This window comes from Octodon degus, unplaced genomic scaffold, assembly GCF_000260255.1.
Source record: "Octodon degus isolate 3935 unplaced genomic scaffold, OctDeg1.0 scaffold00068, whole genome shotgun sequence".
NCBI lineage: Eukaryota > Metazoa > Chordata > Mammalia > Rodentia > Octodontidae > Octodon > Octodon degus.
In genome coordinates, this window is record NW_004524644.1 from 1,527,904 (window position 1) to 1,540,807 (window position 12,904).

A 12,904-nucleotide genomic window follows, 5' to 3' on the forward strand; every position below is an offset into this window, starting at 1 on the left:
AATAAAAATAAATAAATATAAAATACCTTTATAAAAAAAAAAAAGAAAACAAGTTTTCAATAACACCAAGTGCTCTAAGAGTTTTGTGCTCTTTAAATGAGTAATTATACTTTTAAAGGTTTATCCTCAGAAGGCGCTACTAGAGAAGAAAAAAGCAATCTATCAGCAGATCTGATCTTTTCTTTTTCTTTTCTTTCTTTCTTTTTTTTTTTTTGAGGAACCAGGGATTGAACTCAGGCCCTTGTGCTTATTCTACTGAGCCATCTCCCCTGCCCAGTTTGGCAGCATTTTTAAAATGAAAAAGTTAGGAAGCAAAACTAAAACTGTTCATGTATAGTGACTTCCTTCTTAAGTGAAGGACAGTACGTATATCCTTGAATATTTGTGGTTTTGACAGTATCCATGCAAACCGTGTCCATGACATGCACCGCTGTACTCTAAAAGCTGCGAGTCTGGGCAGGGGCATGCATCACTGAGCTGGCAAACCTGCCACCTGCCTGCCCACACCCTGACTCAATCCAGCTCTGCTTTCTGGGTCTGCTGACACAGTTATCCCAAGAAGCAGAAGAAGATTTACTTTTTTAAATTTTATTGTCTGCAAGTAGGTAAATTTATGGCTCATATTATATAAGAAAGAACAGCATGTACTACACTGTAGATTTTGGTAGCAGAATCTCATGTATCTACTATAACACTTTTGAATACTTTAATACTTTAAAAATAGTGATTATCAAAGTTATTTACATTAAAAATGCTTACACCAAGCAAAAATAAAATTTTTATCAGCACCATGTTAAACCGCGTGAAGAACTTACAAGCATACAAACAAGGACTAGAACTGTCAGATGCTTTCCATTAATCCTTGTAACTGCACCATAAATACCAGGCCCTGTACATTACTGATGAGGAAGTTTTACAGTAAGGTGTAGGTAAGTGAATTTGCTTCAGCTCACACAGCCACTCCGTGCCAAGGCTGGAGACTCTGAACCTCGGGATCCCATACCTAGCCTTAAAACCCTGCTTCGGAGAGAGCACAGAGTGAAAATGCTGATTCTGGAAATCACACAATAGGAGGCAAATGTTTTCTTTCACACTGATCTTCACTGTCATCCAAAAATGAACTCTGCAAAATAATTCACTAATATAATTACTGAAATAGTATAGTCTGTAGCAAAATTATACCCTTCAAATTGATCAAGAGATAAAATTTTTATTTATATGCCAAAATAATGTAGTCATGTATATGCACAGTCAAAATGCATGTACCTACATTAAAAACATCCAGCAGGTAAACCACACAAACGTTATACCATATACTCAAAAATATCTACTGGTTTTCTTGGAAACTTTTAGACTCCCTTTTGCAATTATTCTAGAACTCAACCTACAAAGAGCCTCCCTGTCAAGCTACAAGGACAGACACTAGAGACAAAGTGCAAACATTCAACCACAGGAATGCAGAATGCAGAGAGCGCGCAGATAAGGGCAAGGTGAAGGTTGGAAATCTATCTCAGCCTTGGGGCAAAAATAGAGAACTCACTCCCTACACTCCACCCTCCAAAAGATGAAACCACTAGGCAATAAACTCTGGGCTTGACCAGTTAGGAAGCCACTATTCTTCCAGGTCCTTGGGTTTCTGCATCTTTTTGAGATTCTTAAGGCAGAGGATTTCCCTAATGTCTTTCCTCCCTCCCTCACCCTCCTGCGGTTCCTTTCCTCCTCCCTTTTCTGGGAATGGAGAGATGCCAGGGCTTCTCACAGGCTGCACTAGTGATCTATCATTAACACACAACCCGCCCTCTAGACTGAGTTTTCTAACTGTATGAGGATAATTTCGACTGTCACACTAACAGAGGTCACCCTTGACATTTGGCAAGCAAACTCCAGAATAGCCCTATATAAGAAAGACCTGTCCTGTACCCTCTTGTCCTGCATGACTTTCAGATATCCCCCTCTGTGGCACAAAGTCCATTTGCAGCTCTCTGAGCCTAGATCCTAATTGCTGTATACATATACAAGATCATATTATGCAGTTTTAACATAATCAAATTTTCCCAACACAACTACAATGTAAATCAGAGGAATTGTCTTTGCTTCTTTCTGTGTTTGCTGCGAGCCACTTGTGGCATCTGAACAAGGCAATTATGTTTTCTCTGAATTTTGATTTCCACCATTAGATTTTTACTCAATGCGATATTCTGTGTGTGTGTGTGTGTGTGTGTGTGTGTGTGTGTGTGTGTGTGTGTGTTGTATGTGTGTGCATGTATACAGACACAGGAACCCCTAAAGAGACCAGGAAATATAAAAGGAAGGAAAACAGGAAGCATGTCGCCTGCCTGACTTAATACATTAAACTTATATTTTCATGAGGATATAATCTATGTCTGAGGGAACCCCCAAGGAAAAGTACAGAAATAGTTACACAGGTTCGCCTTTCCCCCTGATGCCATTTTAGTGAAACAATGAGAGTCCTGTGTTCAATTACAAGCATCTCCACGCTTGTATAACCAGCAATCCCTTCAGCTGTCAAACTATATTCCATGAGGTTGGTTTTAGTTCCTGTGCTCCCAGGAGCCCAGAAGTGTAAATGATTCAGGTACTCCTTAATCCCGGAACATTCTTATAAAAATGCCCCCATGATTTTAGGTAAACTGAAGACGTATTCCTGGCAGTGAAAACAGGCCTCCAAACCTGACTGCGAGCTCTCCACGGTGCCAACAGGAACTCTTTTCACCTCTTTTTGCCCAAGACCAAATGTGGTACCTGGCAGACAAGAGGCGCTGAGTTCATTCCACAGAGTTAACCTATAAAGCCTGAAAAGTACACACAAAGCAAGGCTCCTTGTCCCCACTTATTTTCTAGCCACACTAAAGGTGGATGTTGACACTGACCTTGCTAACCAAGCTGCTGCCCTGCCCCACAGGGCTCAACCAAGTTCAGCTGCCCTTCTTAATGCAGTGGCTTCAAGGGCTTACAACATCCTGTAAGCAGCTACACAATTTAGAAAATTTAGGTGAGAGACAATTTCAGTTGAAGACTGAGAGTTGGTTCAAAAGGCCTAAGAGGGTTCAAAAAATGAAAGTGGTCAGTGGGAGCAGGAAGCTAGAGTCTAGTCTTCGGAAAGGAAGCCAGGGTAGCAGCGGCGCACATACAGCTGGAATCTCAGCACATATTGATGAAACAGAAACTCCAGTTTACAGAAAAACGCCTGAGTCAAGACCCGTGTTTGTAAACACACACACACACACACACACACACACACACACACACACACAAATGTGAAAACAAATACAAAGAGCTATTAAAAAAAAAAAAACCAAAACACCCTATTTCTCTAATGGAGCCAGATTAGTTCAATGAGCCTTTTGTGAGAAGTGTTCGTTCACACGCTGGAAGGTGAAGGACACACAGCTCCCTTAGGTTCAGCTGAATATTTAGCATCCCTGTCCTCCCAGGAGTTGCTTTTTCTAGCAATGAATATTTTCTGAATCTGTTCACTGCCTAAATAACATATTCTAGAAACTATAAATTGAAACCATGTAAGCTAATTATTTTTGACAGAGTAAATACTTAACTCACAATAAATTAATTTCTCCTATGCCTATGCTTCAAAAATTGAAATGAATGAACGCTCAACCCTGAAGCAAGGATGAGTTGACTTTTTGAAAAGATCAACAGCAAACAAGCAAATAAACAACAAAATTGAAATAATTTTCAGATTAACCTAATGTGCACAATTTGCACACTTTAAACAGGTTCAATTACTGGTTTAGAAAAATAACACTTGTTGTCTGTATTTTTGTTAACAGATGATGCACCTGGGTCACGTTTATAAATACTTGGTACTGTCCTATAGCTCTTGGTCTCTATTCCAAATACAAGGTACCTAAGGACAGTTTTGGCTTCTGCGCGGGAACAGCATTCCGAGATGGAATGACATCTGGAAAGTACTGTCCAAGTGTCATGTGTTTATTAGTCCCACGAAGACAATGATTATAAACCATGTACCTTCATGTACCTCTTATTAGACATGAAGGGAACTATATGACATGCAGGCCTTTGGAGAGACCAGTTTTCTCCTCTCTTTTTTTAAATGGTACTGAGGACTGAACCCTGGGCTCCACACTCAACTCCCCAGAACTTTATTTACTTATTTATGTATTTAATTTTGAGACAGGGTCTTGCTGAGTTGCCCAGGCTGAACTTGAACCTGCAATCTTTCTGCCTCAGCCTCTCACAGTACTGGGATTATGGGCATGCACCACCACACTAGAAATCCTCCCTTTCCTGTTACATCACCTGAGGAACACAGATCAAGTGTACAGTCCACCTACTCACATGGATCATGACTAAATGGAGCACAGGAGAGGTGAAATATTAAAGCTCTGTTAGTTGTTAGAATGTGCTGACTTTAATGATCACTAAAAAGTTCACATTTTCTTTTACTTATACACTAAACTTGAAAACAGAATAATATGTGAAGACAGAAGGAGAAAAGCACTTACTTTTGCTTATGAGTTAATATGAGCCTCTACTTTTTAATTCATGAGGACTTCATCAACAATGGCCTCTTAGGAGAAAAATACAGTTTCCACTAGGGAAGTCCCAAAGCAGCGCACCTTATATAGAAAACCACTCATGGAGGGGACGCCGTCAGTGTCAAGTGAAAGATGCCCACAAACTTTCTGCATTTTAAATACGTTCTACTCAGGCAAAGGGCACGGTCAAAACTACACAAATTGGAGGCCAGCGAGATAGCTCAATGTACTATCACACCTGCTTAGGCAAACTTAGCTAAGCACAGGCATCACAGCTCGATCCCGCCACCACAAGTGGCACCAACTCTGCCCCGAGGGCAGGCTGACTCCCGGGTGTGGTGGCACACACCTGTCATCCCAGCTCTGGGGAGGTAGAAAACAGGAGGATCACTATGAGTCTGAGCTGCGTAGTGAGACCCTGTAACAACCAAATACATTAAAAAACAGAACGACAACAAAAAAAAACCTACATAAATTCAAGTTCTGCTGCTCCATACACTAACCTGTTCCTTCTAAAGCTACGTGGTCAGATACAGCCATAAAGGGTAGACTTATGGAGCCCAGACTTCTGTTGCTAGAACTGAATCGTCCAGAGTACATCCCCAGGCTACTGCGTTCACACTGCCACATAGCCATCAAGTCACAAGGAAACTTTCCATAAAAGGGTAACTTAGAAAAAATACAAGGCTTTGAAATGGAGATCAAGTGAGAAAACAAGGCACGTGGTAAAAGCCTAGTCACGAAAGCATGGTCACAGAAAATACTCATGTTCTTTTCCCTGTATCTTCACAGAACGTAGAGGCTCCTGCCATTCCAGCCCCAACCTGAAGGCCCCATTCTTGGGAAGCCTTGCTTAGACACCCCACAGACAGCAGCCCCTCTAGTTCCTCCCAATCATACCACCCGCTTCATGATCTCCAGGATGATCAGCTGGCTAAAGGTATCAGGGTTTAACGGTTCCTCTCTGCCCCCGCTACACACGCGCTAGACTATAAGCTCCTTGTGTGTGCAGGTCCTTTCCTTGTCTGTTTCATTGTACTTCAGTAGCTAAAAAACTCCAGGCTGTTAAGGTACAAAGAAAGACAGACAGCAGTAACACCAATAGGCTTAACAAACAAGTAAACACTACTAAGGAATTATTGTAACAGGGAATATTTCCTGACACCTAAAATTATGTGGATAAATATAAGTGATATTTACTGAATTTGTAAACTCCTAAATCAAAATACAGTACTGGTTGGAAATATAATAATTTTAAAGTATTATACAAATTGACTTGAATTTGGCTTTTATTTTTGAAGTAGCAAAACACAATCTCATTTATGACCCACAATTATGAAAATGTAGCCCAGATATTAGTGTCCAACAACAGTGATGAAAGATTTTATAACATAATCAGAGTGGAACACAATGGCATTTCTCAACTGTGAAAAAGATTTCAACAGCACTCATGCTTCTAATTATTCTTTCTTCAACTGAGATGAAACTGACATACAACGAAAGGCACAGTTCAGTGAGTTTTGACAAACGCATACAGCCTTGTATGCAACAATTCAACAGAAATATAAAAGCGTTTCACCATCTTGGAAAACTTCTATGCTCTACCTCCAAGTCCCATTATCCCACAGACAATGACCTCAAATTGCTAGCATGATAGTTTAGTTTTGCCTGTTTTTGAACTGCATGCAAATGTGATGTTCATTCTTGGTGTTCAGAGTATCAAAGCTCATCTACTGTCACTGCTGAGTAGTATTTCTTTGTATGAATATACCACCTTTAAAAAAAAATTTATTTATTTATGTGTGCGTGTGTGTGTGTGTGTGTGTGTGTGTGTGGCCAGCTCAGCCCACCAGGGGGCGGGGCTGGTTGGCATGTGGTGCTGGGGGATTGAACTGTGTGGTCCCTGTGCTTTGCTAAGCTTGTTCTAAGTAGGTGCTTTAGACCACTGAGCCATCTCACCAGCCCCTGAATATACCACTTTTGATCCATCCTCCTCTTCAAATAGTTAAGCAACTGCATAAGGGATAAAGGATCAAAGTTATTTATCATACCATATTTTAAGACCATTAAAAAGTTATATAAGGAAAAATGTGTTGATAAAAAGATAAAAGAACAGAGATTTTGACTACATTTACTTATTCATGGATATCTGACATTTAGAAACCAACGGGGTAAGCTTTGGTCTCCCAGGATCAGGCCTACAGTCTTAACTACTGAGTAAGTTGAAGTGTAAGACTGCTTGAACCAAGGAATTCAACACTAACCTGGGCAACACAGCCAGACCCTATATCAAAACAGTAACAACATGGGCTGGTGAGATGGCTCAGTGGTCTAAAGCACCTACTTAGAACAAGCTTAGCAAAGCACAGGGACCGCGGTTCAATCCCCCAGCACCACATGCCAGCCAGCCCCGCCCCCTGGTGGGCTGAGCTGGCCACACATACACACACACACACACACACACACACACAAATAAATAAAAAATTTTAAAAAAAAACAGTAACAACAAAATGGAGGTGGGGGGGGCACAAAGATAGCTCAGCGGTCTAAGCACCTGCATAGGGACGTGCAAGGACCTGGGTTCAATCCCTGGTACCACATGCCATGTCGGCCCCACCCCAGGAAAGTCAAGCCAGCCATCAAGACCCAGAGTTGGAGCACACGCCTGTAATCCCAGGGCCTGGGAAGCTGAAACAGGAGGATCACTAAAAGTCCGAACTGCACAGTGAGACCCTGTACCAAATACATACGAATAAATAAATAAAGGAAGGGACGGGTCAATACATGAAGCATTATTAGAAATGAAATGAGAATCCCTAATTCATAAAATAGGCAAAAACAAATCATAGATGAACTGAAGCTTTTAAGTGTGAAGCAGAAGACTGAAATGCTAACAAGAAAATGAGATTATCTTTTTAATATAGAGACAAATTCCTAATGGCACAAAATTGTAAGCAAAAAGTACTTGATCCATGTTAGACTATATTAAGAAATTCTGTTCAAAAAAATAAATAAAGAAAGAAATTCTGTTCAACCAAAGCTACCATAAACACAAAAAAGGGGGAGGGAGCGAGAAAACAATGTTATTTAAAGAAATGAAAAGATAAACCCGTAATTGAGAGAAGACTTTTTCAATATGTATAACCAATAAAAGTTTAATAACTAGACCAGACAGACAATAAAAAATGGCAAAAAACAAGAAATGTGTTTCATAAAAGATGAACTACAAATATGATCAATGAACATGGAAAAAAAAAAGCCTCAATCCAGTATGAACAGAAAATCAAATTTAATTCAGTGAGACTCCATGTAACATCCTCCCCATCCACTCCTTTGGCAGTGTGTTAAAATCTGATAATATCCAACATTACCTTGAATGTGGAGACCCCAAAACTCCTACACAGCTAATGAGACTGAACCAGGGGAGCCACTGCAGGGCACAAATGCAAAATGAGACGGAGTTGGAGCTTTGCACCCTGCCAGCCTGGTCTCTCTGTGCTAAGGCACAGACCCTTCTAGCTGGTGTCCTCAGACTCTTTGGCCTCCAAGCTTTATACTCACAAAAATGTTTGCTTATATGATTGTAACCATTGATATGTGATGAAGGGAAAATGCAAGTGTTTCAAATACATCCAATTTAAAACAATAAATTTATCATAAACATTTTTATAGAAAATAAAACTTTCCAAAAGAAAGAAAATTTAGAAAACTTAGAATGACTTGTTCTTCTATCTTTCCAAATCTAATAAAACAGAAGATAAATCCTCCTATCTGCTTCTGTATTCAATCTAGTGAAATACTACACATGTATTCTGAAAACACTATATACTTGTTTTTCTTTCTTTGTTTTTTTCTTTTTATGTATTTAGCACAGGGTCTACAGGGTCTCACTACATGGATCAGACTTGTAGTGATCCTCCTGTTTTTAGCCTCTCAATACTGGGATGCAGGCGTGCCACCAAGCCCAGTCTCAATTGTCATCTCAACGCAGCCCGGGGGCAGGGCCAGCATAGCACACTGGGGATCGAACCCGGCTGCTGTGCTCTGCCTAAGCAGGCGCTTTAGTTCGCTGAGCTATTTGGCTGGCCCTATAAGTACATTAACATATAGACTTGGAATATATTTAATTTGTGGTTCTAGAATCAGGCAACAAATCATTCTGTAAGGTACACTGAGTAACAGTTTTACCATGAATGTCATTTTTTTTTTCTTTCATAACAAGAATTGAACTCAGGAACTCATGCTTGCTATACCACTGAGCTAAATCCCCAGCCAGAAGATATTGGTTTTATAGGGTTTTTTTGCTTTGTTTTGTTTTGGGGGGGTGGCCTTTGCAGTACCAGGGACTGAACTCAGGCTTAGGCCACTGAGCTATCTCCCTGGCCCCTTGGAATATATTTCAAATAACATTATTTATAACTCATGGATAAATGCCTAATTAGTACTAGTACAAAAAAATGCACAGGAAATATAACCAAGTAACTCCACTTGTAGTATATTCTAGAAAGAAAGAAAGAAAGAAAGAAAGAAAGAAAGAAAGCAAGCAAGCAAGCTAGCTAGCTAGCTCAAGGGTGCCAAAGTGTTAGTATTTGCCAGAGATAGGAGATGACTTTCTCAAACGTTACACGGTCTCTGTTTCCCTTCCTATATTGGAATCAACTCACAATTTAAATGGAGAATAAATCATTGTTCTATTTAGTTTTAAAGGTAAAAATCTCATTATCATCTGATACTACAGAGCTAACCACATTAATACCCATCTTTTTTTAATGTTAAAGGTTCTGGGGCCGGGGAGATGGCTCAGTGGAATAAGCACTTCACTGGCAAGCGTAGGGGCCTGAGTTCAATCCCCGGTTCCACCAAAAAAATTAAAAAAAAAAAATACATGTTCCTAAAATATTTTCCATAAAATATCCTTTATACACATGAGTTTAACTTTTAGATTCTTTTTAATGAATTAAAAGGTAATTATTACAAAAATAATTAGGAATCAAAAGCCCTGGTATTGCTTAGTAATCTACTGCGAATGACAGTTAAAAGATTTTTTTAATAAAGGCTGTGAACAACTTGATGTCTAAAGACCTAAAAGAAATTTTCCCTTCTAAAACCACTAACATATTAACAATGTGTAGTTGAACAGGTAAAGAATTAACGATTTTAGGAATAAAACCACAAACTAATGTAAAACTTGGAGAGGTATAAATTAGTCCCACTATGAGCTTACTTTTATAAATATTATGACATGAGGAAAATGGCAACAAGCTGTCAATTTAATGTGACTAATTTTTTCCAATTAATTTATATTCCGGCACATATTCATGTTTTTACTGCAAGCATCTGCCTATTTAAATAAAACACTATTTTCAGTACTCCTACCTACTCTGTTCTAAATTGTTTAAAAGGGATTTGTTAAAACTTAAATAAGACTATAAACTCAAGAGATTTTACACACAAATTTGTTTATTCTATCAGTTTAACGCTTACTCTCAAGGGAGAGGATGGTGTGAAAACAAAGAAAAGCTGTATCCCATCACTTTTTTACCTTCCTAAAAAAAGTCAGACTATTTCTTTGAATTTTTCTTGAAAAGACACCTCAAGCTTTAAGGAACAGTTTTTAAAAAATTGAGATAGTTATAAGATTTAAAAACTTTTCTTTTAAATTTTCAATAGCAAGTTTTTAAAGAGTATTGTACTACTCCTACATTGCCTTGAGATCACGCTCTAGCTTCTTGTATTTCTAATTAAACTTCACTTTTTAAAAAACTGACATGTTCTCACGGACTTCTAAAACTTGTCATTCATTTTTTAACAAACCCATTAACAATGCTTAGTCTATGCCAAGCATGAGATCCATTAATTTCTACAAAAACCCTAAGCTAGGCACTATCATCCCGATTTCACAAATAAGGAAAATGAGGCCCAAATCAATAAAGTAACTTGCTCAATGTCCCAAAAGTTATAAACAGAACAGAGAAGACGCAAACCCAGAGAACCTGCCCAAGGGAAATCGTACTTTAAAAGTTTCCACTAGTTCAGATTTTTCATGTGTTACTCAAACTGTTGACAAGTGAAGCAATCTGTTTCTTCTTCAATAATAATAAACTGCTCCATGCAAGATTTGGGGTGGGTGGCACTAGTGACTAGATTTATCAAATTGGTGGAGTGAAAGAAAAAAATAAAATGCAAACCAGAGCACAAAAAGTAAGGAGGCAGAGCCAACACCTTCTGTTTCAGACCAAACCATGTGGAGGTGACAGGTGACGGGTGACGGAAGAACAGGCGAGTAGAGGAAGGTGGGAAGCGCGTGGCTGTCAGTCACCTCAACCTCAAAGGGGTCTGCGCTGCAGCCTGGGGAGATGGGGGTCCCAGGGAACCAGACAGCCCTGAGAGATCTGCAGGGTTCATGCAGGAAAGGGAAGAAGGAGGAAGGAATGAGGAAAGGCAGGGTTCCAGCGACGTAGCCGCTGCACGTTTGACACGGGGCTCATGGGAGCGGAACACAGGCACACAGGATGGAAGGCTCGGGTGGGGCCAGAAGGCCACTTCAGTTTAAACGTCACCTGGGATAGAAGGTGAACTCTTCACACATGTGACAAGCGTGTGCCTGTGTGCTCTTCATGCTGAGAAGTGATCAACTGCTCAGACCTGAAGATGATAAAAACCTCATTGTGGACAGAAGGAAGTGAGTGGATTTTACATTCCGTGAACACCTTTAAATGCACTAATATAAAGGACTACCAGGAGATCTTGGAGTGCCCAAAAAGGCTTCAAGCCCTGGACATTTATACACATTTACTACTAAGACACTTGGGATTCAACAGAGTTATAATTTTAAAAATCCCTAGCAAGCCTATTACTAGCAAAGTGCAACTTGGTCCAGGAAAAGGGTTGGGGGAAGAAGTCTAGCCCACCTATTTCCACCCTCCTAGAGGGGCGACGTGGGATGTACAAAGCTACAGGGAGGACAGACTGATAGCTACCACACCGACACTACGAACACCATTGAGGGAAATTGGCCAAGATTTTTAGTAGAGTAAGATGAAAACTAACCTTGGGAAAAATGGGAATTGGCAAAACACTACAAAGCAGGACTGGGCATAGGGGTCCAAGAGAGTAACGTAGGGGAGAAGATGTGTGCCTCCAGAATTGTGTTTTATTTCATGTTTACTGAGTATTTGCAAAAGAACTGCGTTAGCAATTTTTTTATTTGTACATGTTTGCAGTACGTGACGACTGCATTCATCGTGGGAGCAGGTACACATACACAACACATCTTAGTTCTTTTTTCATCCACTCACTTCATCTCTTGATTGCTTTCCCCTCTGCAAAAGGTGAGCTCCCTGTCTGCTACTGTCAGCTTTTTGTTTGGCTATTTATACTTTGGGAATCTCCTTTAAGAGAAACCAGGCAACATTTAAGCTCATCTGTCAGATTTGTTTCACTGAACATTACGGTCTCAAGGTGCATCCATTTTTCTACAAATGACTCCAGCTTATCCTTTTTACGGTAGAGTAGTGCACCACTGTGTGCTTTCCCCATTCATCTGTTGGTGGACACAAAGGCTGCTTTCCAGATTTAGCTATTAAGAGCTGTGCTCCTATAAACATGGGTGTGCATGGACCACTGTACTATGATGTCTTTAGCTCTTTGGGAAGATACCTACAAGGTAAATAGCCGCTTCAAGTGGAATTTCTATTTTTAATTGCTTTGGGGAATCTCCATACTGATTTTTACAGTGGTTGTACTAGTTTACACTCATCAACAACACAGGATGCCTTTTGCCATGCAGCCTCAACAGCCTTTGTTATTATTTATGTAGCCATTCTTTTTGGGGTAGGATGAAATCTCAATGTTGTTTTGATTTGCAAGAATTACTTTTCCTTCATGTCTTTTTACATGTAAAAGTAATTTAATACGTAATATATGATAAATTCTTTTTTTCAAAAGTTACAAAAAAGTAGCTAGTGAAGGCTCCCTAACAAGAATCATACTCAGGCATCGTTCCAAAGACAACTTAAGAAAATGAATTTACTTTTTATTTTTTATGGCAGTACTAGGGACTAAAGACAGGGCCTTCACACTAAGTTGTACTTCCAGCCCTCTTTGCTTTTTTTTTTTTTTTTTTTGGCAAAGTCTCATGAAGTCACTCAACTGTCCAGACTGGGCCTGAACCTGCGTCCTCCTGCCTCGCAGAGCACTGGGATTACAACGGATGCACCACCATGTCCACTTCTGCGTTTCTTTAGACTTCTTCTAACTCTGCTTGGCATCCCAACGTCATGATTCTTAACTAAATTCCTATAACAGAAATTCATATAAATTTCTATCTCCTATTCACAAAATCTGTAACAAGATTAGGACTTTAA

General features: G+C 39.7%; 1 protein-coding gene across 1 annotated transcript in view; it reads right to left on the minus strand.

Annotated features, from left to right (window-relative positions):
* The window catches only part of Prkar2b (protein kinase cAMP-dependent type II regulatory subunit beta), a 73,515-nt gene extending 69,511 nt beyond the window's left edge, over positions 1 to 4,004 (minus strand). Inside the window, exons 1-2 of the mRNA XM_023719495.1 lie at positions 3,887 to 4,004; positions 2,692 to 2,763 (exon numbers count right to left, since the gene is read on the minus strand). Of these exons, the coding sequence (XP_023575263.1) occupies positions 2,692 to 2,763; positions 3,887 to 4,004 (190 nt within the window). The remainder of the gene's footprint in view (positions 1 to 2,691; positions 2,764 to 3,886) is intronic.
* Between the last annotated feature and the right edge of the window lie 8,900 nt (positions 4,005 to 12,904).